Below are 24,728 nucleotides of genomic sequence, written 5' to 3' on the forward strand. Positions count from 1 at the left end.
CTCCTTTGGACCAAAGTCACCTACATATTGACTTAAGCACTTAGATTCAATTCAACTCTACCCAAGACATTTAATTGCTCAAATATTTATTAAGCGCCTTTATATGTGGAAACGTGACAACTTCCTGTCCTTTCACAGAATGTCATCTCATTTTGCAAGATAACTCTCATGTCTTGCTATCTTGCTTCCACGCAGACCTAAATGTCATCTAGAGTCATGGAGGCATCTGCTGTTTAATCTTTCTTTAAATTATTTTTTAAAAAGTTAGAAAGATGGTACACCGTGATGTCTAATTGTACGTGACAACTTGACTGGGGCAAAGTATCCAGCTGTGTGAGCAATATTCTGCGTGTTTCTGGGAATACATTTTCTGGGATGAGAATGACTTTTAAATGGAGGACTTTAAGTAAAGCAGAATGCCCTCCATGGTGTGGGTGAGCCCCATCTGCTCAGCTGAACACCTGAAGAAAACCAGCTCTTCAGAGAAAATCTGTGGAAGGCCCCTCTGAGATGTGAACTGCTGTGTGGGCTCTTGGGTGGGTTCCTCGCTGGCTAGCCCTCCTGCAGTAGTACGCCATGTTCACCTCCTAGATCCTGGAAATGAAGATGACATCTCGGCAGCAGAAGACATGTTGGGTGGGTCTGAGGGTTTGTTGGTGACTCAAGAGCCTTAAGGAAGGGACAGACAGTCAGGAGAGTCAACATACGAGTTGGAGAGTGTCATGGCAACAGTGGGTATGGGGACAGACGAGCTAAATGAGGAAAGCAGACCTCTTCTAAAGATGTAGAACAGTGGTTCTCAACCCTCCTAATACCACGACCCTTTAACACAGTTCTTCATGTTGTGGTGACTCCCAACCATAAAATGATTTAGTTGCTACTTCCTAACTATAATTCTGCTGCTGTTGTGAACCGTAATGTGAGTGTCTGATTTATGCATGATATTTGGTGGATCCCTGTCATTCAGCCATCCCGGAGGGGTCACAACCCACAGTCAAGAACCACTGTCCTGGAAGCAGTACAAGGAATCTTATGGACAGCCAGAGATGATGAGGCATACCTCTAGTTCCAGCCTTCAGAAGAGGCAGAGCTCAGAGGATTACAAGTCTGAAGCCAGCCAGGGCTACATAGTAAGACTCTATCTCAAAGAGAGAGAGAGAGAAAGATGTCATATGGACCTCTGAGGAGGTATCACAAAAATCAACACACTCTGATCTTGTAATTTGAAATTCACAAAAATTGGGTACAAGCGTGCAAATGTATGTGTTTGTGTGTGTGTGTGCACGCGTGCGCACTCATCCATCCATGCTCATGGGGAAGCCAGAGGTTGATATACTGTGGTGCTCTATTGGTCTTCACCTTACTTTTTAAGACAAGGCCCCTCACTGGACCGGCACTCTAGCCATTTTGGCTAAGCTAGCTGAGCAGTGAGCTCTGGGATGTGCTTTAGTCCACGCCTCCCACTGCTGGAGCTGCAGGCACATATTATCACACCCAGCTTTTGTATATGGACACTGGGAGCGCAAGCTCAGGGCCTCATGCATGTGCTCTTACGCATGTGCAAGCACTTACACACACAGCCATCTCCCTAGCCCTCCACATTGCAGTTCAATTTTCAGGCTTCATGATATGTTTCCTAATACTTATCTGTTTGAATTGCATGAGTGCTTTGCCAGAAGAAAGCATTGGATACCCTGGAAGTAGAGTTACAGATGACTGGGAGCCATCTCGTGGGTGCTGGGAACTGAACCTGAGCCCTCTGCAAAAAGCAGCAAGTGCTTTTAACCACCCAGCCATCTCTTCAGCCCCTCCCAGTATATTTTGATGTGTTTCTCTGTATAGCTTTTTTTTTTTTTTTTTTTTAACGCGAGCACATAGAGGACCAGAATCAACCGTATTTACCATTCTAGTATTGACAGGACAACATCTATGCCCAATGTCCTCCTGCTCTTCACCACTAGGGACAGCTCTGCTCGCTCACATAAAGGAGCTAAGCTTGCCTCCATTGAGCCCATGCAGAGATGTCCCAGTTGGCCTTTGAGAATCACTGTGTGCTGTGAAGACACATTAGAAGAGATGGCTACTTCAACCAAACTTCACAAGTGCCTTGTTTCTTAATGTCACAAGCCATTCTTGCTTAAGATGATAACAACCTCTTTCTAATATATTAGCTTATGAAATTCCATTTTTGCCTAAGAGGTCTAATTAAAGCAAGGCAAAGCTATATTTAATAACATTCAGCTGCCTGAAATAATTATTAGAGAAATCCTTAAGGTTTTACCAGAAAGTGGCTTAATGTCTCAAATAAATGTCAAGTTCCCCAAATCAAACCAGTAGGTAACTTAATGAGGAGGAATAAAAGTCACCGTTCTCTATATTATCTCATTTTTCTTTCATAAAAGAAAACAATCACGCAATGTAGGGAATCAGAATTTGTTTTTATATCCCTAGAGTTATAAACATTTGTATCAAAATATTTACAATTATAGTATATGAAATAATCTATTAATGAAGAAGCCAAATACAGTACTAGAATAACCCACCAATGCAATGCAAATTACATGAGACATGAAAATCACAGAAAAAAAGTAAAAGACAAGGGAACGCATGGTTCACTCCAGTCATAATTCAACTTTTTTTTTAAACAAAATGTGACTATCTTTTTCTAGTTATATCTGTCTGTTGATATCCTTCTGGATATAAGACATCCTTGAACAGGTGTATGGTGACCAAATTATAATTTAAGAATTTATTATCCCATAGCTTTTTCTGACCAGTATCTCTACCCTCAGCCCAGCAATTTAGTAACCTACCTTCAACATTCCCTTAAACATAATACACATAGAGAAATATACTTAGTAATAGTCCCTTTACATAAATACCAGAAACTATAGCATAACAACCCCCCCCCATAAAAAGAAATGTATATAAGAAATGGATACAGATATCCCTAGGAAAGAAATGTAGGCAAGATGTCTCAGACTCTTCTTCCAGGTGATCTTCTAAGGGCAATAAAAGAAACTATTTCTGAAAAGAAGCCCTTTAAGGCAGAAATCTGAGATGGCTTAAAATAGCTGCTGTAGACAGAGCTCTGCCCACTGAACCAGGAATATCACACTACTTCTAAATCCTCTACAGGAATACCCCTTCAGCCCCAACAATACAGCTACCCTCTGACTGGATACCCCAAAAGTTTCTCCTGTTTTAAAAAAGAAACTATCCGCCCATCACAGGATTTTATTGATCTCTTGGGATTACATTTTTTTTTCCTGAGAGCAGGCACTCTATTCTTATCATAACTGAAATATAGTATGCTTAATACTCAATAATCATATAGCACCTTCCCCCACGTCCCCAGTATTTGCTCTTTGATTTAGGTTGGTAAATGTTTTAATTGGCTTACAGAACTTCCATCTTTATCTAGACAACAGTGTGTTGAGAGGAAACCGCTCCAGCCAGGGACCACTCAAAGCTACAGTGACCACTGAATTTTGATGTTATGCTCTGGCCCCCAGTGTTATTTTGGTCATCATTAGACAGAACTCCCTCAAACATCTCTAATTCAGAGGAAGCTTGACAGACTTGCATGGCAAAGAGCCACATGCATCTCTCTCATGTCACACTTACAAGACACATTGTGTGCACTGAGGGTGGGGGAATCCTAAAACCCAGGACCTTATTTTGGCACTGTGGTGAGCATGCCCTTTGAACCTACAGATTGTGGGACATTTTCAGCTTTGGCTCTAGAGAATCTAGAAAAACTCCAGATAAGCTGCCCTGGCTTTACGTGAGAGTCTAGCAGAGTCCACACCAGGAGGCCTCCAGGAGGGACAGCTCAGCGTAGCATGACAGAGGCTCTGCCTATCCCCACCTAACTCCCAGGTCCTCCGGGGTAAGAGCTTTGATTTCTTGGTTAAGCCAATCCCACAAACTTGCCCTTATAAACCATCTCTCTTTTTACTCTTTTGTCAGAAAGGCCACCAAATAAGGACATTGGCTTCGTGGCCAAAGCTCCCACTAGACTACTCGCTTGGGATCTGAATTTGGTGACTGAATTCCAGAAGTCACCCTCAGGAGTGGAGCCAGTGGTATGGCAGCTGCTGAGACCCCAAGTGGCATATGTAACTGAGGCTAGATGAGGCCGTACTTGGTGGCTAGAGGGGGACTCTCTGGTGGCCTCAAGGAAGCATCAGAGTAGTAGCCAACAACTTTCTTCCAAGGATGGGCACTTGGGCAGTAGAGAATCCCACCCCAACCCCCAGGCATGGTTTGGGTGTGGGCCTCTCCCACTCTTCCTTCCCCCCTCCCCTCCCCCACCCTTCCCTCGGTTATTTCTATACAATGACTTCTGCTTCTCTCCCAGGTTAAGCTGCTTCCTCCTCCCCACTCCCGCCCCACCCCCTAGAGCCCTACAAGCCAGTTCAGCTTATTTCTTCCTCAGGACCATATAGAGAATGCCAATGATGAAACTGAAGCAGAAGCAAATCCAGGTCAGGATGAAACAATAGCCTTGGTGGCTGCTGTAGGCAAAGTTCCTTTCGCTGTAGGCATAGTGATGCGTGTAGATAGACACGCCAACCAGGATGCACAGCCCTGCAAGAAAAGGGGAGCTGTCACGGCTGGTACTTAAGTGGTTTTGTTTTGTTTTTTTTAAAGATCCCATTTCCCTCGACAACAATGAAAAGGTTGCTCTGTTTGTTTGCCTAGATTTAGTCTTGATGGTATGTTGGTGGATTAGAGATATCTGGACTTTCATCTCTGTACTGGTTTGTGTGCAATGAGGAATAAATCATAAAACATCCTGCTTTCCACCTGCCTTTCCCATCTGGACCCCTGTAGGTGTAGGTATGGCTTTATGAGAGCAGCATAGACTTTTACCAAACTGAGTGTTTCTGGGAAGAATGGAGAAGATGGCGAATTGCAATAATGGCACACATCATGGCAATAGCTGCATCTTTTCTAGCCTTCAGTATAGAGGGGCTCCTGATGGTTCCCAACCACTTGGTAGCTCCTAGGGACATTAGCTTTTTAAACAACAAAACATATGAGGGTTGTTAATCCAAGCAGCAATAGCAGGCCATCAACAGGTAGCTAGAAGAGAGAACAGCCCAAGGCAACGTCACACAGCCATGAACTCATCTGAGGCAGTGGCTGAAGCAATGATGTGAGAACTAGTAAAGCCTTTCCTACAGGGCTAGGGATGTCTGCAGCTCAGTGGTAGGGTATTTGTTCAGCATTTCAAGGCCCTGGGTTCAGTCCCCAGCAGTGGGAAGAAGAAGAGGAGGAGGAGGAAGAAGAAAAGGAAGAGGAAGAAGAAGCAGCTCTCCTATAAAATAGATTCTGGTCTGGATACTCACAGCACACCAGCATGGTGGAGCCTGAGAGGAAGAACCGGTTTCCCTTCTCCATGGTGAAGAGCTGGAACACGAAGACCACAAGGGAGATTATAGATAAGATGATGGAGAGGATCATGAAAGCTTGCACTGCCTTGATAGCATCTGTGAACACAGGAGCAGGAGCATTAGACAACCTGAGATTCTGGACGTCTCCCTGACCACGCCCATGGCGGTCTTGACGTTGGTGTCTGTACGCATACCTTCATTGCCATATGATAGAGGGCTGTCACAGTTACCGCCAGTGCAGTTCTTCCAAAGCCCTACAGACGATTCTACATTATCTAAAACCATCCAGACCTGAAACCAGAAGGAAATGGAGATGATTAAGAACTGCCCTTCTGCTCTCAAAACAGAACATCATTTGTGTGTCAAGAACAAAGCTTAACCAAGATACCCTGTGTGGCTGTAAATATGGCTAAGCCTCTTGTCTCTGCAGAAATTAGAGCCAAAGTCACAAAAATCCCATACAAGGGGATTGTGACTCAAGAAGAAGGTCATCTTCCTTCTTCCTTCTTTGGACTTCAGTATTCATGCTATATACAGAGAGAAGAGAGAGACAGAGTCAGAGACAGAAACAGAGAGAGAGAAGAAGAGGAAGAGGAAGAGGAAAAGGGGGAGGAGGAGGAGGAGGAGGAGGAGGGAGAAGTTGATGAGGAAATAAAAACAAAGACCAGGCTGCCTCCCAAGTGTTGGTACTAAAGGCGTGAGTAACCATGCCCGGGAAAGTGTGTAGCCCAGGCCAGCCTCAAACTCGTGATCCTCTTGCCTCCACCTCCTTCAAGTAAACCCTACCATCACAATGGGCTAGTTGCCTTAACTTATAAGCCCAAGAAGCGGGTTCATTTTGTCTGAGACAACACAGCAAATTGGATGCTAGAAATGACCACTAGGGGTCAGAGCAGCCCCGGGTTCGGAGCGCAAAGACCAGAGCTCGCTTTATGATCGGTTTGGTTTTGTTTGTTTGTTTGTTTGTTTGTTTGTTTGTTTTGGGAGGGGGGCTATTTGGTTCACCTGGCGACGAGTTAATCCTACCAAATTCCACTTCACAGGCCGATTTCTGCCCAAAACTTGAATTGGACAAGCTAATAACCAAAGCAGTGTTCTTATTCTCTCATGTCCACCACCATCTAGTGAAGATTCTCTGCAGGGTTTAGCGCAGGGACGGAGAGCTTTCACTCCTGAGCAGGGCACGGGCATCTTTGCCAGCCCTCCTGGTTGGAATGCATTTCTCCTTTCTTCCACTTCCCTTCTTTCTCTAACAGGAGCCACGCCCACCCACCCATCCTCCAAATGCGCCTCAATCTCCACCTTCGGTAGAGAGACTCCTTCAAGAAGCTGAAGATGCCTCCTTGTTCTTCCTGCCCGTAGAAGAATCACTGGAGGTTCCTTGGTCATTTCATTCTTTGGCTTAGGAGTATTCTTTTCCCTCCACTCCCCACAGCTAAACTGGAAGTTCTCTGCACTGTGACTTTGTAACCCCACACCCCGACACCACCACCAAAAATAATTCCAACAACCCCTCCAAGGATGAATGAACAAGAGGATGTGACTCACGTTGGAGATGGTGGAGACAAACAGCATAATGGCAGTGGCGATGTGAACCACAAAAAGACCGGCCAGTAACACCAACATCTTGGCTTTTCAGTGACTCTTGAACAGAGAATTCTGAAAAACAAAAGACAGGGAAGACCAAAAGGTGACTGTCAACGTTCCTTCAGACAACCCCCCCACCTCACTTTGTGGGCCCCCGTTAACACAAGAAAAAAAATGACAATTTTTAAAATTCAAAATTGCAGCAGAATTTCTAAAAGCTGAGTTTCACTTTATCTGGTATCTTTTTATCCCTAAGTGCCTGCTCGTCTATGAACAGACATGTATTTCAGTTCTGTTCCCACGTTTATAGAATCATTTCTTTAATACAATGACTATTAAAGGATATAATGTCCATTATGTTAAAAAGAGCGTTCTATGTTTTATAACTGCTGTCAATGTTTTCTTTGTGGTTTACAGTCCCAAAAGTAGGGCTTTGAGTTTTGAAGAGGCTTTTGTCAGCTCACTGCAGCAGCAGCAGCATACAGTTCCAGTTTGCGTGAGGAGAGCATCCTTACTCCCAGCAAAACGCTCACCCAGCAGTTTGGATAGAAATGATGTGTTCTGCAGAACAAGCCACTATTACTCAACGGCCATAGAGCAAATTGGCTCCACTAATTTGATCCCGGATGAGACGTAAAATGGGAGAGATACAAGTTCTGTTATTACCATGCTTTTTGGCATCCAGTAGCATGACAATCTAATTACAGTCTACCGGCCTGATCACTTACTGATTTAGCATTCCAGACTAATATTTGCAACACCTGCGCCTTTGGCCCTGAGCGGCTGTTGGTGGGAAGGCTGTTGCCGGTCCAGGGCAATGTTGGCTTTCTTACGGCTCAACATGACAGCTCTGGGGCTACAGAAGGGTAAAGCCCGAGAGAACATCAGACGTGCTTTCTACTGGCATGTGATGTGTATGCAACTTCAGTCATTCAGGACCCATCCCTGAAGACAAATGGGTACATAAATCACCATTCGGAAGACTAGGATCTAATAGAAATTAACAGTGGGGGGGGGGGGTCAACAAAAGTTCAAAGCCATAATTTCAGCAAAGGCCACTAGTCTTAAAACTAGGAACAAAAGGAAGTATAAGTGTAAGGAAGTAAGTGACCACTGAGCTGTGCTGATGTCTGTCAGCTGCATCAGCTCTTCCTCACGCCTGTGACAGTTAGGTGCGAAGCCAGCTCAGGCAGACATCAAAAGGAAAGGGCCGGAGTTATTCGCCCTGCAGGCAGGGAGTGTGTGAGGTTGCAGCAGCCTGAGAGGAGATGGCTGTGTGGATCCTGCAATTGCTTCCTTCCCCCCTCACTCCACCTGACTTAATTGATGCTTTGACTGTGCTTTAAAGCCACTTTCATGCTACAGGAGGTATTTATTAGAACACGGATACTATCATTATTCTGACATTTCAGGTGTCTTTTATCTCCTCTCACTTTCTCGTTAGGCACTCATAAGCGAACGTGATCTCCTGGATGCCTGGGTTCTTGGCTCTTTCTAGACACTGGTTTCCACTCTCCAAAAATTTCTTCCCCACCTGCTCCTTCCCTCCAGTTTGGGGGGAATGGTGAGAGAGGGGCAGAGAATGTTTCCAATTTACTGTGAATGACAAAGTTGATGACACTTTCCTGCTGCCACTGGGGAGAGACTGGGATTGTCTGGCCTGTGAGCCCTCTTTCCTGCACTCACTGCTGCTTTTCTGGAGCTGTCACACACCTCCATCATTCCCAGCTTGGCTTTCATGTATGGAGAAAAGGGGTTTGGGGAGTTAGAAGTTGACTTAGAATTATTCCAAAGCACTTGGATCTCTGCCTCAGTCTCCTCATAGATGAAGTGAGGTGATGATGCCAATTATATCCAGAAGTGTGAGGGTTCCACTGGATTATATAAGCAAAACTGCCTTGTGCCGCATCGGGCACGTGGTATCAATAACAGGGTTGCCCTGATTGTTGCTATTGCTACTGTTTTCCTTCTGTGAGGCAGAAGACCTGTTGCCCACCCAATCCAGTCACTCAGTCACAGCCCCACCCAATTGAGTCACTCAGTCACAGCCCCTCCCATGTCAAGGTCAATGAATAAGACGTTTACAGGCTAATTAACCAGGCAGCATGTGGCTAAAATCATTTGGGTCTTCAGAAATTGTCATTTTTGCCTAATCCTTGCCCCTTGAATGGGGAGAGTCACAAGATCATGTCCTCCAGAATCACCAGAGAAAACTGGCTTTTCTCAACCCTTCTGACATATTCTCTGTTCCAGGCTTATCCTCTGGAATAAAGCCGGCTCAAGGCAGGAAATTATGAGAATTACAGAATGGGTACTTGTGTCCAACCCTCCTTGACCCTTCGACAGCTCTCCCGTTCATTTTGTTTATAATTTACAAATATCCTCCTAGTTGTGAGAGGTAGTTGAGGAGGAGCCAAGAATGAAATATAATCCACCAAGTGAGGCCTCTTTACACGAGTCACCTGACAGGTGGGTGGGATTCGGGAGACTTCCTGTCTCCTCAGCTGAGCTGGGACCTTTCCAGCAGAGTCCATCTTATTTCATCCCACTTACAGTCCCATCCAGGGATGAAGTTCCCCATCATATCTGGGAAGTATGTCCTCTCCCGGCCACTCCACCTCACGTCTTACCTCACCACGTGCTCGCCTAGTCCTTGTCCCCTGACTACTGTCAGATAGGAGAACAAGTGAGGGGTCTCAAACCAAAAAGTGACTCTTTTATCTGACACTAAGAGGGGGTGCTAAGGCAGAGAGCAAATATCCCAGATCAATGAGTGTTCTTCACGAACAAGAGTATACAGTTCCCCCTGCTTCTGACTCCTGTGCGAAGCCACTGTGGAGGCTGTTTGGGTGGAGTTCATGCAGAATACATTTCATCTTTTCACTGTCCCAAATTTGTCAGTTCTTATCAGCATCATCCATTGTTGGGTTAGAGGGGTTTCCTGTTTTGTTTTGTTTTGTTTTGTTTTGTTTTGTTTTAGACAGGGTTCCCATGTGTAATAGAGCCCTGGCTTCCTGGAATCATTTTGTAGACCAGGCTAGCCTCGAACTCACAAAGATCCTCCTGCCTCTGCCTCCTGAGTGCTGGGATTAAAGGTATGCACCACCATGCCCACGCCCAGCAAAACTCACTTCCAAAATGCTTGAAAAGACAATGGAACATCTTAGAAAATATCTGTGTTGGATCACCCATAGTTACCCAGGCCCTGTATTAGGAGCCTACCTGTTACCCCTCGGGCTAGAACAGCTGTTCTCAAGCTGTGGGTTGAGATCCCTTTGGGGGTCAAACAACTCTTTCACGGGGGTTGCATACATGAAGTCCTGAATATCAGATATTTACTTTGTGATTCATAACAGTAGAAAGATTACAGTTATGAAGTACCAATGAAAATAATTTTATGGTTGAAGGGTCCCAGCATTAGGAACGTTGAGAGCCGCTGGTCTAGAAGGACAAAAGCCCTCAAGGTCTTTTCAGAAAATGGTGGAGGTTGCTGGGTGGATATCTGGGAAGCTAGCAAACAGCAAGTAAGAATGAGTCTAAGCTCATGCTCTTGAGGTCTCCACAACCCCCCCCCCATGGTCTTTTGAGACCACTTCCGGTCTTGGGCACAAAATATACCTCACTGTTATAGCACTGGCCTAGCAGGTTCAGTGTCCTGGGACGGGTCTTCAGTACCACCATGAAAACAAAGCAAACGAAAGTCTGAGAAGCATTCAGACGATTTTGAAAGTATGGCCTGAGACAGCTTGTGTCTCGCTGAAGCAACAGTGGAATTCTCCCTCGTTTTTCTCCAGAATGCTGTGGTTAGCATTCTTCAGTGGAGAGCGCAGCCCTCGTTCTTGAGGGGTGGACCAAACCCAGAAGCAGAAGACACAGCACCACAGCTCTGAAGGTCCCAGCGTAGCACCTCCCTCCCCTCGAGCAGAGGGGACAGACCCCAAGTGTGTCCTCTGCTGTCAGGGACCCCCATACCAGGAATGTGGCTCATGGTGCTTTTATGCTCCCTAGTGAGGGCCATCACACCTGGTCAATTCACAGTGTTTTGAACGGTTGTGTGTGCTCAAGATCTAGAGAAACTAAGAAACAACCAAAAGGCTTGAACGGCCACTCTAGAAAGAAGTAACTAATAGGAAAAATGGGGATCAAACACTTGGAGCCAAGTACAGTGGAAATCACTATGTAGCCCAGACTGGCCTCAAAGTTGTGGCAATCCTCCTGCCTCCTTCCTGCTGAGCTAACATTCTGGGTGTACAGAGCTGCACAATTCATTGGAGAATGGGTGAGACTCTAGCCAAGAGACGGTCTCTATGGATGGCAAGACCATACAAGATGCTTACTGGGACTGTGTGTGTGGATGTGGCTGGCTGAAACTTAGTTTAGTAATTTCCGGGAAAGGGTGGGGTGTCTGAGACCATCCATTACTAGGAAGAAAAGAGCAGTAACGGCTCAGCTGCCATTTCTGCCTCTACCTGGTTTCCTGCCTGAGGCCTCACAGTCAGGTGTGACCTGTGTTATCTTGCTCTGGGTCTCTAATGTCTCCCCCATTGTCAGGATTCTAGTCTGGATGCTGTCACCAGCCCCTCCCATGACACTTTCTCTAACCTTTTCTTCCGCATGCTTTCTCTGTTCTGATGGAATTTAGTTATCTAACCATGTCCCTCCTCAACCTACAAACCTTCATCTCCCCACCACAACTCAGACAAGCACAGGTCGCCAGGAAAAAAGACTCCAGACAGCTGCCCATGGAATCCTGGAAATTTGACTTCCAAAAATGAAAGCTGCTTTTATGTCCTTCCCCTAGTAACTACCTATTAATTTTTTCACCAAGGTCAAATTCTGCCTCCTTTTCATAGGTCTGAAGGTTTTTTTTTTCCTCCCTCCTGTTACGTTATAGTCCTTTTGTAGTCCCATTAAAGTCCCAAATGGCAGCCTGCATGATGACAGAGTTCTTTGTGGACATGTTTGGCTTCCCCACCCTGAGGTGTCTGAGTTCCTAAGGGCAGACTCTATGACAGGTTGCAGAGACACATCATTAATGAACAAATAAATGAACTAAAGAGGACAATATTTTCTTCAATATGGAAAAATAACAACAAAGTGACTGAAGGCCTCATACGGGACACAGCATGCCTCCTTTGTCTTTTTTCATTTTTATTTTATGTGCATGGGTGTTTTGCCGACATGTGTGTCTGTGTAACATGTATGTCTGTGTGCTATGAGAGTGTGGCCCATGGCGCCAAGCCCCCTGGAACTGGAGTTACAAACAGTTGTGAGCCACCAGCTATGTGGGTAGTGGGAATTGAACCTAGGTCCCCTGGTTCTCTTAATCACTGAGCCATCACTCCAGCGCCTCCTTTTTTTTAAGGTAACATATACTTTAGTCCTCTGTCATTTTTATAAATTACTTGATTCATCACTACAAGTATTAGACCGAGCATCTTATTATACACAAACTTCATATTATTTATTTCCATTTAATTTTTGTAACTACTTCATGTAAATATGGAACATCCAGGCTAAGGGATAGCTTTAAAAATTGCTTCTAGGACCATGAAACTTATCTACAAACTCAATCTGAAAAACTATGCAAATCACACTTAAACTCAACCTGTTCTGGGGAACTACCTACCAAGGCCGAATTAGAAAAATATCCTCCCAACAAGACATATAGCCCATGGAATTCGTGTATAATTCAGTTGGTAAAAGTGAGGTCTTGCTTATTCTGGAGGTAGGTGGCACATACCTCTAATCCCAGCATTTGGGAGGCAGAGCTCTATGAGTTCAAGGCTACCCTGATCTGCATAGTGAGCTCCAAGAAAGCCATAGTGAGACCTTGTTTCAAAACTAACAATTAATTAAAAAGAGTGTTTTTGTAGCCCTCAGGAAGCTCTTGATTCAGTCCCCCAGCAAACACACATGCATGCACACATGCACACACACAAACAAGGCACAGCTAAGTCCTGAGATTATTCTCTGACTAGGGCCTCCTCTGTCCTTCTGTCTCCTACTGGCTGACTGCAAATTAGGGTGAAAGCTTTCTCACACCTTCTAATCAAAGACCTGGCACCTCCTGCAATGCAGGAGGGAAGAGGAGAGGCAAAGCCGCTCTGAAAGTGGCTGGGTCAATTGGCCTTCATGAGTCATCCCCAACCGTGCACATCTTCCTCAGCGTGACATTGGAAATGCTTCTGAGGCTACCTGGGAAACTTGCAGGGTGGCATGGAAGCCTGTCTGCCCTCCTCCGTGTGAAAGCCGTTCTTGCTGTGCTTGGTTTTTCGAATGTGTTTGTATTCCCATTGAGGATCATTTTAGATGGCGAAATAGATGGCCATAGGACATAAAAGCCAGTGAAAAGGAAGCGCTGCCCTTGGGGAGCAGTGTGGAGGATGTGTCTGGAGGAGGGAAAGGCTGGGATTAAAGGCAAGCTGAGTGAATGGGGCCTTGGATGAGCTTTCCTGGCCATTGTTATTGTTGTTTTATGTCATGTGTACTTTTCCATCCTCAACATTGTTTTACATACAGATGGAGAGGGAGGCATGCATCTCTGTGTGGGAAACAGGGTGGGGGCATCCTAAAGGACCAAGTCTTCCTGTTTCTGCATATGGGGTGTTCAGTGTGGGAAGAAAACACTGCAAGTTGCCCTTGGCTCTGTATGTCTCATGCTTCAAGTTCTGGTCCAGTCTGTGCCCATCAACAACTGAGCAGTGAAAGAACCAGAGATCTGGATGCTTCAGGGAAGCAGCTGTTTCTTTGTGGTCCAGGGGCAAAGGGACTAACATCGACAAAGGTGGCCTGTCATAAATAGTGCAGTCTCTTTGGGGCTAATATAGACTGTATAGACTGCCACACATAGTTAGAATATAGTACCAAGGAGTAAATAGATATGCTAGAAGGAAGAGGAGAGGAGGGAAAGACATGGGAAGAGACAAGGAAAGGAAAAGAAGAGGACAAAGGGGAAAAAAAGACGTAAGAAAAGATGAAGTGGGAAGGAAACAAGAAGAAAAGCGGGGGTGGAGGAGGGAGAAAAATCAAAAAGGAAAGAAAGGGAGAAGGGAGGGAGATAGGTCCAATTAGAAAGGTGTGGCTGATTCCCACAGTCTATCTGGCTAATGGCCAGAGATGAAAGATTTTTGCAAAACCTGTCAGCTTGGTGAGATCCCGGAAGGCAGAATCCCACGTGATAAAGAGCAGACCCTAAGTTCAAATTTCTTAAAGACCTCATAGGGTTAGTATGAGAATTGAAGAGTCTGTACCTAACACAAAGCAAGCCATGTTGTAGTCATATTTGTTCATTAGTGTAATGCTCAGGCCAGTGAGGTGGCCTTAGGCTTCTCTGCAGCCTGAGAGCCACGGACTATGCAAAGGCAAGGAAACAGCATGAATATTGTTTTTTCAGATGCATCCACAGAGACACCCCACCCTCATGTCTCTCTCTCATATTTCCGTTTATCCTCCATTAAGTCCATGGAGTGGGTGGGTCTGGACAACATCTGCAAACCTGGGCTGTGAGGCCCCATTTCAGCCCACGCCCTCGGGCTGCAGCTGGCCGTTGTCGGGGAGGATGTCTCCCGGGTGAGGACGGAAGCTTCCGTTGCCTTTTGCTCTTGACAAAGGAGAAGTACTCCTGCAGCCAGATTGTCCTCCGGGGAGAAGTTGCCAAGATAATAACTAGGGTTTGGTAAGAAAAATCAAGGTGTGGCTGGGCCCTGGAGGCTCCTAGGTACGCCTGACAGCAGATGGCAGCAACATGCTTCAACCAGCAACGGCTGAGAGAGCGGGACTGCGCGCAGCAGGGGCACCCAAGTGTGCTGGGTGGGCTGCTGGCTTGGCTCAGTCTCAGAGAAGTTGGCTACTTAGTGGTGAGAGGTATCAGGCTCCTTCAGTCATGCCCTTTGACCAAGACCTCTGCCTCCCAGGTAACAAAGTTGGAATGAAGTCACAGTCATACATGTCCACTCCAGCTCGGTTTTCTTCCTCTTATCTGGGGTGTGTGTGTGTGTGTGTGTGTGTGTGTGTGTGTGTGTAGAAGACAACCCTTGGTGTCATTCGTTTCTTAGTTGTCCTTCACTTTGGTTTATTGTTGTTTTGTTTATGAGATGGGGTCTCACTAGTGGCACAGAGCTCACGAGTCAGCTAGGCTGGCTGTTTATAAGCCCCAGGGACTCTCCTGTCTCCCTTTTACCATAGTTGAGGTTACAAACCCAAGCCACCACACCCAGCTGCTCACGTGGGCTTTGGGAATCAAACTCGGTTCCTCTGCATGGTGAGCACTTTACCAGGCAAGCTCTCTCCCCAGGCCCTCCTCTGATATTCTGAGACAGAATCACTATGTAATTCCTGCTAGCCTTAAACTCACAGCAATCCTCCTGCCTCTGCTCACCCTTGTGTTGGGATTAGAGAGGCTTGCAGCACCATAACCAGCTCTTGTCTGGGGGTTTGTCAGTTTACTAGAGGCTCTGTCCCTCCCACAGCTTTCCAGTCGATCAGAGTTAGACAGTCCTTCAAAATAGCTCCAATGGTCTACACAAAGGGTCTTTCTGAGGCCGTTGGCTCTTCCTTCACACTGCTTTCTAAGGCCCACCCAGGACAGACAGCTGGCCCTGTCAAACCCCGCCCTGCCAGCCCTAAGACCGGTTGGTTTCCATCTTCAACCCAGGGCCACACCCTCAACACTGGCAGAGTCCCCTCCCTAGGCAGCTCAGGAGCAGCCTCAGGAGCAAAGGGAAGCCCCTGTGCTCAGCTTTGTGTGAACAAAACTCTCTGTTGGGGTTAAAGTTTCTCCCCTTCCCCTCTCTCAGACCCCAAGGGAAAGAGCTTAGGTTTCTGAAAGCAGAGGTCTAAGATCAAGGTACTCACTGGGCTATGAGAGGAGAAACACTGCAACTCTATCTGTGAAACCCTGTGTCCCCAAACATGCATCAACCATGCCGAAACTAAGAGAAGAAAAAGATTTTCATGGAGGACAAAACCCAGAATTCTGATCCAAGGGCTATTCTGAGACAGAGTGTTAGGGGGCTGTCAAGGGGAGGAGTCGGAAATAAGAGCAGCCTTGCCACATCTCCCTTGCCTGCTTGCTTTCTCCTCACTGGGCTCTTCTTAGACCTCTCTGTTTGACTCATCCCTCAAGCACCCAGTTCTGCTCACACCCTCCCAGCTGCCTCCAGTTCTCTAGCCTTCCGTTTCCTCCCGATGTGTTCTCCTTTTGCTCTCATCTACACCAGCACCTGCTCTCCCTCTTTGAGAGGTGGGCGTGTCTTACCCAGGACCAGCTCCGTTTCTGAGTCTGATTTTGCTCCTAGTGAATTGACGTCCTCATAGACCCCTCGTGAGATGGCACCCTTTGTTCCGTAAACCAAACAGCTTCCTTCTTTCCAAGAGCAGGTGATACACAGGGCTATCTCAGGTGGGTTCTTTGAATTCTGGGCCCAAGGAATCTCAAACCAGGTAAGGCAGCAGAAACCGACTGGCCCCTGCCCCTCCTGGCTTCTACTCCTCGTATTGAATGCAGAGCCATGCACATGCCAGACAAGCACACTGCCAGCGGACTATGTCGCTAGCCTCTTGCTAATGGATGAAGTTAGCCATTCACAAAAGTTCAAGGGAGGTTTTGAAAACAGAAGTGGCAACGTCCTACGTTTTTCAGAGCCTCGGGGGTCTTGGTGGCCTAGATGTTTCTTCTTTCTTTCTTAGTGACTTTCTTTTGATCACAGGGAAGATGCAAGGCGAGACCACAGCCCCAATCTTCCTACTCAGTCATCTCCCCTTCCTCCCCACAGTTACCGACACAGTGCCCTATTATAACTGCCTGTTTGAAAGAAGACTCCATGCGAGACTCAGGAAAGTCTGATTAAGTCCAAGCCGCATAAAGCTTAGAGGACTGGTCATGAAGAGCCTCTTCAGTCCCTGAGAAATGCTCTTTCTGCAACAGGGAAGAAAACATTCACACATGCACACTCACACATAAAACCAATATTTTGCTTAAAGTGGTGGCACACCCCTGTAAGCCCAGCACTCAGGGAGGTAGAGGCAGGTGGATCTCTGGGAGTTTGAGGCCAGCCTGGTCTACAAAGCAAGTCCAAGATAGCCAAGGCTACACAGAAAAACCCAGTCTCAAAAAACAAAACAAAACAAACAAACAAAAAAGGAAGATTCAGAAGCAGCAGTGTCCACGTTTGTATTTTTTCTCTTTTTCCTTTAGTGTCAGGGAACACTCCCCCCTTCCCCCCCTGCCCCCCGAGCCTACTCAAGTTGAGGCAAGGGTTTCACATGTCAGGATACCAGGGAATGAAGTGTTACAGTCTTCTTGGGGACTTATGTTTGGGAAATACATGATAAAAATCCAAGGAGACCCTAATCCATGTGCATTCTTTGATTCTGGAAGAACCGGGACAACCCAGAAATTCAGGGGCACCTGAGAATAATATTCCAAAAACAAGACTTAGGTCCAAAAAATTCTAGTTCCGTGGCAATCAAGAATCATAGCCCTTCAAAGAACTGACCTTAAATTTCCATCAGTCAGACAGGGGCTCTTTTGATTAGCACAATGTTGCCACACCAGGTTGTAAGACTGTGCAAGCAAACACTACACACACTACGAACCAAATTAGAGAGCCATCCCCAAACGCCTGGTAGAAGGTTGTGTTTCAAGGATTGGGTTGATTTAACTGTGAGCTAGTATCTAAGAATCTCAGATGCCTCTGAGAGCATGTTAGGTAGTTTTGTATACATACATAGTAAGTTACAGCAGGGACCGAGCAGGCGCTTAGAATATGAGACCGTTCAGAATCAATCATATAAGAAGAATGTGACTGGGAGGGGTGGTCTTAATATTTCAAAGATGCACTTTCTGCCAGCAGTGGGGATACAGGCCTGTAACCCCAGCATTCAGGAAAGAAGGGTGGAGAAAGTCCTAGGTCCCAGCCTGGCATTCATAGAGAAAGCTTATCTCGAAAAACAAAACAGCAGAGGGTAGTGTCGTATGACCTGAATCTCAGCACTCAGGAAGCAGAAGCAGGTAGGTCTCTGCGAGTTCAAAGCCCGTCTGGTCTACATAGCAAGTTATAGGGCAGCCAGGGCTACAGAGTGAGACCCCGTATTTGAATAATAAAGAAAAGAATAAAACAAGAGGATGTGGATAATCAAGCTGTGCTAACTAAACATTAAGTGAAGATGAAGTATCTGGAGGAACCGGAGTGTGAACGTTGGGTGGGGCAGCAGCAGAACCAGAATTGAAAACTTTTTTCCCCCTGTGGGTTATTTCAGGCCTGCAAAACAAGAACTTTCAGAGAAGCCAATTTTTGCTGAATTTCAGAAACTCTGAATGATTTGCTGTCCAGCAAAGAAGGATGGGTGTGGGTGTGCGTTCTGAGACGCGCACACTCTGCGTTCCCCTCCCTAACATTCCAAGCAGCTATGAGCCACGGGACAGCCATGTGTCCATGACGAAGTTAAGACTTCTGCATGGGGTAAGACAACATGATTACCTTCACATTTTTGCTGTTAACTTTGTTTCTGAGACCGAGTTTCGCTGTGTGCCCACGGTGGCCTTGAAACCCTTAGCAATCTTCTGCCTCAGTTCCCTGAGCCCTGGGATTACAGGTATGAACTACCACGCCCAACTTCCAAATTTAAAATTCTATAAAAGTGATGAATGAAGAAAAGAAAGAAATGAAACGGGTTTGTCGCATGTCTTTCACCTTGGCCACATTCCCGGGGGGAGACGCCTTCAGGTTTTGTGTCAGGAAAGCAGTTTTGCCTCCATGGAAATGTGCCCAGCTTATTATGCTGCAGTCTCAAAGCCAGAAACAGCCAAGGGGCCCTGCATTCCCGTCAGCTTCCATGGAGTCCTTCCTCCTCAGGGCTGGACACCAAAGACGGTGAGAAAGCCAGCCAGTCTTTCTCAAGGTCTGGAGACAGAGGAATGTCCTCTGGCAGAGGGCTGCCCCTTACTACTGACCCATAGCCACAGTCTTGGGACATAATTTGCCCCAGTTAGCCCTTGATGGCCTTCTGCCAACTCCCAGGACAGTTTAGTGCCCTGAACAATGTAAAATCTGGGGACTCTCTGACAGGGATGCCAGAGCGGATGTCCAGCAGCCCTGGACAGTACTCTGTCTCCACCCTGTTCTGCAAACTCGGGGTATAACTGGAGCTGCCTGAGGGTGGAAGGCCATGATCGGGGGGACATGGGGGGGTAATGGTGGTGGTGTTGGAGGAGGGGGGAGATGGACTCTTTTTCCAGGACAGCCAAAGACTTAGAGCTGAAGCCCAGGAATGTTCACAGTCCAGGTGCTCTCCCACTACTTAGAGAGAAAACAGCAAAAGCCAGAGTAGTGATTTTTTTTTTTTTTTAAATTATCCTCCAACTGCTGGGTGGGGGAGGAGGGACAGGAGGACACAAAGCATTATATTCTCATTTATCAAGGGGCAGCGGGATTTGAGACAGCCCCACAGGGCATGTAATTGGTGTCAGTTTTCCCCTCCAGCGTTCTCTTTCTGCTGGTCTGTTCAAGGCTGCCTGGTTTCAGCCAGATCAGAGCTGCACACAATCCTGTGTGCAATCTTCACAGGAAACTGTGGCTGTGGACTTATCAACGGCTTCACTGGTTCACACCCATGCAGCCTGGAAGTAATAAACATTGGAAGCAGAGGCAGGTGTTCCCCAAGTCTTGAGAAGTGGGTCCTAGCACTTACTCATCACCCCACCTTGGGGAAACGGGGTAGATTCACAAACTGATTACTTTTAAATTTTATCTTCCAACCAGAGACCAGCATTTCTAAAGAAAAAAGGCGCCTCACTTCTTCAGGCAAGCTGAGTCCTGTCACTCTCCTCAGGCTTGTTTACGAGGGGGGGGGGCACATCTGTGTCGAAACGGACCACACCTCCACAGACATCAACTAAAAAACGCTAGGCTCATAAAAACAAAAGCAAACAAGAGCCCGGTGCTTTTGTTCATTTTGCAATCGGCACGTGGGTTTGTAGTACGCTGAGTGGGTTTCCACCATCCACTTAGAAAATTCTTTAACCAGTTCTGATAGATTCTCCCCGCCCCCCCCAAGTTAGCTCCCAATGCAGCTGGCTCCGGTGGAAGCACAAAGCCATTCAACAGTTTTACAGGAATCCCTGAAGTCCCCCAGCCCCACCCTCTTCCCCCTGGCTTCTTCCCCCACCTCCACATCTGGCCAAAGATTCTGGAACCCACCCCAGTCTTCCCACCCCGCCACATCAACCCCTCCTGAGTTTTATTTGAAACACCCTTTGCCTCTGTTTCCCTAACGGTTTTTCTTTAAACAAACCAATCCCCTCTCCCCATCCTGTGAGAAGGAGGTGGAGGGAAAACCAGACGGGAAGACATACTTAAACAGACATGAACAGGCAAGAAGGGGGCAGTGAGGGCAGTAGCAAAAGCCCAGCCATTCATCCACCATCACCCACAAGCATAAAAGACAACAAACAACCCGCAATGCAAAGTCAACTTTCTTTCCAGAGATTGCCTATTGCCTTTAACCTTCGTGGAGAGAGAAGAAAAGTTGAAGCGTCTTTCAAAGATACTACCCTTCTAGGTCTCATCTCAAAGCAATTTGAATGAAAACAGAAGGTTTGGGAACATCTTTCACGCTTGCTCTGCCACTTCAAAGGCACTCCTCACGTAGAGTTTCCTCCATAAAAAATAGTCCATTCCAAAGTCCCCGTTCCTTCCACATCCTCAGAGCAAGAACCCAGATACCCGAAAGAGAACTCGATTGCAAGCCAGGGCCAGCTGGTGTTCCAGATTCCTCCACTACTTTAGGCTAAAAGTCTCAAGGACTTGGTTCTTTGAGATCTATAAAGGGAGAGCAGAGAAGAGAAAGCACAGCTTCGAAGAGCTTACACACGGGGTCGGGGACGGGGAGCAGAGGTCCCTGCAGAGTTTCCCCGGTGTGGGAGAATTCCTACCTGGAGTGTCCAGAGACTGAGGCGGATGCCCTGAGCGGTGGAGCTGGCTGCTGGTCTGGTCCGCTCTTCGGGAGGTATGTGACCACAGTGAGGGGAGGAACCCGACTCCCGAGGTTATAAGTTTCCTGGGCTGGTGTGCTGGGGTGTGTGATGGGCGGTTTCTCTTCCCCGTGTTTTAAAGGAGTTTCTATGAATCAGTCTGGATTTAAAAAAAAAAAAAAAAAAAAAGTTGGTGAGCTACGCCCTGCTAAGTTGGCAGGCAGTCAGAAGTGGCTGGGAGTGAGCCATCAATTGAAAAGAACCCTGTTGTAGCTCCCTGTGACTCAGACACACAGACCACAGTGGAAAAAGCAGTGACACCGCTTCAAGTGAGTAATAGAACTCACACAAATAGATCTGTTTACTGAAGCCCATTTCTCCTCCCCAGAAAGGAGATTCGGTTGCCACGGACATAAGGCAAAACACAGGTTAGGGTCAGAGGGGGTGGGTGGAGAGGGGAGGGCCAGTCCCACGTTAATGAAAACCCCAGCTAATCATCAAACAGGATTCCCCCGTTCTTCCTCCCCCAACATATACATCAGCAGCTGCTCATCACCAGGAATTATTAGATTCATTTCTCATGACTTCCCTGCCTGACCCTCATGCCCCTGACCTGTGGGAGGCAGCGGGATGAGGCCCAGGAAGCAGAAGGGCATCAGCTAGCTCTGAATGTTGGGGCGCTGATTGTCAGCGTTCAACCCTGGGTCTTTAATGACGCCCTCTCACTGTCATGGATTGTAGGCATTTCGGGACGAAGTCTTCTTCGAATTAAGGACTTTGTACTCTAATCTTCATGTGATAATCATTGGACCTTGCTCCACAGTTGGCTTTTGTGAAGCCAGCCAGGAACCCAATCACAGCTGCCTTCCTGAACCACTCCCCAACCCCTTAATTTCAGAGTTGGGGGTGGGGGCTACAGAGTTGTCTAATCCCAGGCCCTGGCCACCTCACCAAAAAGGTTCCGGTCCTGGGTCCCTACACTTAATCCCTGCTCTCCTTACCACCCGCGTGACTTTGAGCAAAGCATGTACCATCTCCCTTTCTGCCTCCTTGTGCATATAATGGTACTTAGTAGGTACTTAGCACATATGACAAGAAATGCATGTATCAACCAGGTGTGCTGGATCGTGCCTGTAATCTCAAACTTTGAGAGGCTGAGGCAGGAGGATTGCTGTTAGTTCAAGGTTATCTTGGGCTACTGAATGAGACTCTATCTCAAGAAACAGAAAGAAGCTAAAATAAAAATGAATACAAGTAGAGAGGGAAACACCTAAGATGCCAGCACTTGGTAAGTAGTGGAAAAGAAAACACAAGTTCAAGGTGAACTGAGGGCATCCTGGGATACATGAAATCCTAAATAAAAAAACGATGGCTAGGTAAATAGGTAGGTAGGTAGATAGATAGATAGATAGATAGATAGATAGATAGATAGATAGATAGATAGCATAGCATAGAACCTACACAGTTGTATAGTTCAATACAACTGTCTTGTCACATTCACTATTAGTTATGGTAATTATTTCCCTGAACACATTCCTAAATAGGAGAAATGGCTTCTCAGGGAATGTACAGGAAGTTGCTGTAGCTGCCAGGCCTTAGTAACCCTGTCACTGCTGTCCTCCTCCAATCCTGACATCTTCTTCCAATCCAGTTCACGCCTCCTGATGTTACTTACTCATTTATTCGACCAATATTTACTATACAGCGAAGAACTGGGTCAGAGACATCCCCTCCCTCTTGGAATTTAAATTCCATAGAATTTAAATGGAGGGGAGGCAGGCAGCTCAACAGAATGTTGAGAAGGTTAGGTGGTAAAAGCCCTAAGTTAGTTTCAGTGGTGCTTGGTCTCATGTCTGTATTTCTTCAAATCTTACAGAAAAGAGAATATTTTTAAGTGGATGATTGAGGAAAACAAACACAAGTACCAATTTGATACTTCTCTCTTTATAAGTCCCAAGGATGGAATTCAATCCCTGTAAAGGTAAAAAAAACAAAACAAACAAAAAACATAAAAACAAAAACAAACAAACAAAAACCCTGTCTAGATTTTTTATTGAAAACTGATGATGTGACAAAGACTACATCCGTTTCTCATGTTTTTCCTCACCTCCCACCTCTACCATCACTCATTTGATAATTTAAAAAAAAAAAAAAAAAAAGCCTGTCGCTGGGGAGTGGCTCCCAGCAGGGTGCCCAGGCCCCTGAGAACTGCACAGCCCAACCCTCAGGGACAGAAAGAAGACTGGTGAGGCCTGAGCCCCTTGAGCTGACAGCCCTAGCTTCATGCCTTCTGCTCCCCACTCCCACCCTCAGCCCCAGTGAAAAGGGGCGCTGGGGTCCAGAAGTCAAGTCCTCCGACACTGAGGAGAATGTGAGCTGGCTGCATTTTTAAATAAGAGAAACCTGGGGCTGGTGGAGGGAGGGGCCCTGAAAGCAGAAACAAAGTGGGAGTTCTAGTTTTTCTTCTTCTGCCTGGTGGTGGAGGGGACCCAGAAGTCTGCCTCCTGCGTTTTAGCTGTAAGTAGCTGCTGTGGTTCTTCCAAATAGACCTAATGACTCCCTCTGTCCTGTGTGCTTGAGGATGTCCAGGTATGGGGAAAAATGTTAAATGTGTTGAGCTGTTACAGGAGAGCATGTGCACACACAGAGAGGGAAAGAGAGAGAGAGAGAGAGAGAGAGAAGCTGATCTCTGTAGGCCGACCTGATCTACACAGAGAATTCCAGGACAGCCAGGAGTACATAAAGAGACCTTCCTTATGTCAAAAAAACAAAAAACAAAAAAACAACAAAAAAAAAAAAAACCAAAGATGTGACTGAGCTGAGACTATGTGGCTCAGTTGGTAGAGCGATTGTCCAGTGAAGACAATGGGTTTGATTGTGGAGACCTAGGTTTGATTCCCAACACCAAATAAAACAGCATGGCCGATGCAGACCTATAATCCTAGCACTTGGGAGGAGGAGGCAGGAGGATCACAAAGTCATAGTGGAAGCCACCCTGGAATATAAGAGACCCTGCCTCAAAAACATAAAAATCAATAAAATAAAACATAGCATCTGATTTTTACCATGGCCATATGTACACAGCTGTGACCTTGGACAATAAAGCTGTACACAGGGCTGGGGAGTAAGTCTCTCTCTCTCTCTCTCTCTCTCTCTCTCTTTCTCATCTACAGGGTTATTTCAAGCAATTTGGAATAATCCACTTTGCTCTGCTCTGTTGCCATTTCCCTCACTTGGAAAGTGGATTAAGCATGTTCATTTCCACAGAGGCAGAGAGCCAGGCACAATTTCACTGGACCTCGGTGAAAGCCTATATTCTTAGGGAAAAAAATGTGCCCTATTGCCCAGTGAAACTGTGTTATTCTGGCACTGGGGCATGCCCCCTCTTTTCGCATCAGTAAGAATCTCGCTCTGGCACCACACCCTTTAGAGCAGATTTTCAAGTCTGTGCTGATGTAAACACTTAATGAATGTTTGAACCGGGAGCTACTGGTGTCTCTGTCACTCGGGGTCTGGCCCCCTACAGCTCACAGAAAAGAGAACTAATAAGAGCCTGGGTTTGACTCTGGCTGAGTCCACCCAATAGGAATCCTACTCCAGCTTCGCATTCCCTAGGGGTGGTATGTTCACTGTTATCATTGTTAATATTAGCAAGCTCTGTTTAAGGCAAAACAGGTCGCAGAAAGTATATATAGTTATATAGTGCTTCCCAAAGTTGAAATGTTTGCCCCTTGCTCTTCCTCTTTGAAATCTGAGAATTTAAC

General features: G+C 46.4%; 1 protein-coding gene across 1 annotated transcript; it reads right to left on the minus strand.

Annotated features, from left to right (window-relative positions):
• Positions 1-2,419: 2,419 nt before the first annotated feature.
• Emp1 (epithelial membrane protein 1) lies at positions 2,420-21,643 on the minus strand. Its single transcript, XM_055610718.1, has 6 exons — positions 21,578-21,643; positions 20,926-21,124; positions 6,951-7,061; positions 5,597-5,693; positions 5,358-5,498; positions 2,420-4,593 (listed from the first exon to the last, which is right to left on the minus strand). The coding sequence occupies exons 3-6, from the start codon at positions 7,026-7,028 to the stop codon at positions 4,427-4,429; spliced, it is 483 nt and encodes a 160-aa protein (XP_055466693.1). The 5' UTR covers positions 7,029-7,061; positions 20,926-21,124; positions 21,578-21,643; the 3' UTR covers positions 2,420-4,426.
• Positions 21,644-24,728: the final 3,085 nt, after the last annotated feature.

The sequence above is a fragment of the Psammomys obesus genome, unplaced genomic scaffold, assembly GCF_907164565.1.
Source record: "Psammomys obesus unplaced genomic scaffold, mPsaObe1.curated_primary_1811, whole genome shotgun sequence".
Taxonomy (NCBI): Eukaryota; Metazoa; Chordata; class Mammalia; order Rodentia; family Muridae; genus Psammomys; species Psammomys obesus.

Coding starts and splice junctions, on each gene's coding strand:
- Emp1 (XM_055610718.1), bottom strand. CDS start 7,028: ATGTTGGTGTTACTGGCCGGTCTTTTTGTGGTTCACATCGCCACTGCC. Junction 5,694..6,950: donor TTGTCTCCACCATCTCCAAC/GTGAGTCACATC, acceptor TTCTGGTTTCAG/GTCTGGATGGTTTTAGATAA. Junction 5,499..5,596: donor TCTATCATATGGCAATGAAG/GTATGCGTACAG, acceptor CTGTGTTCACAG/ATGCTATCAAGGCAGTGCAA.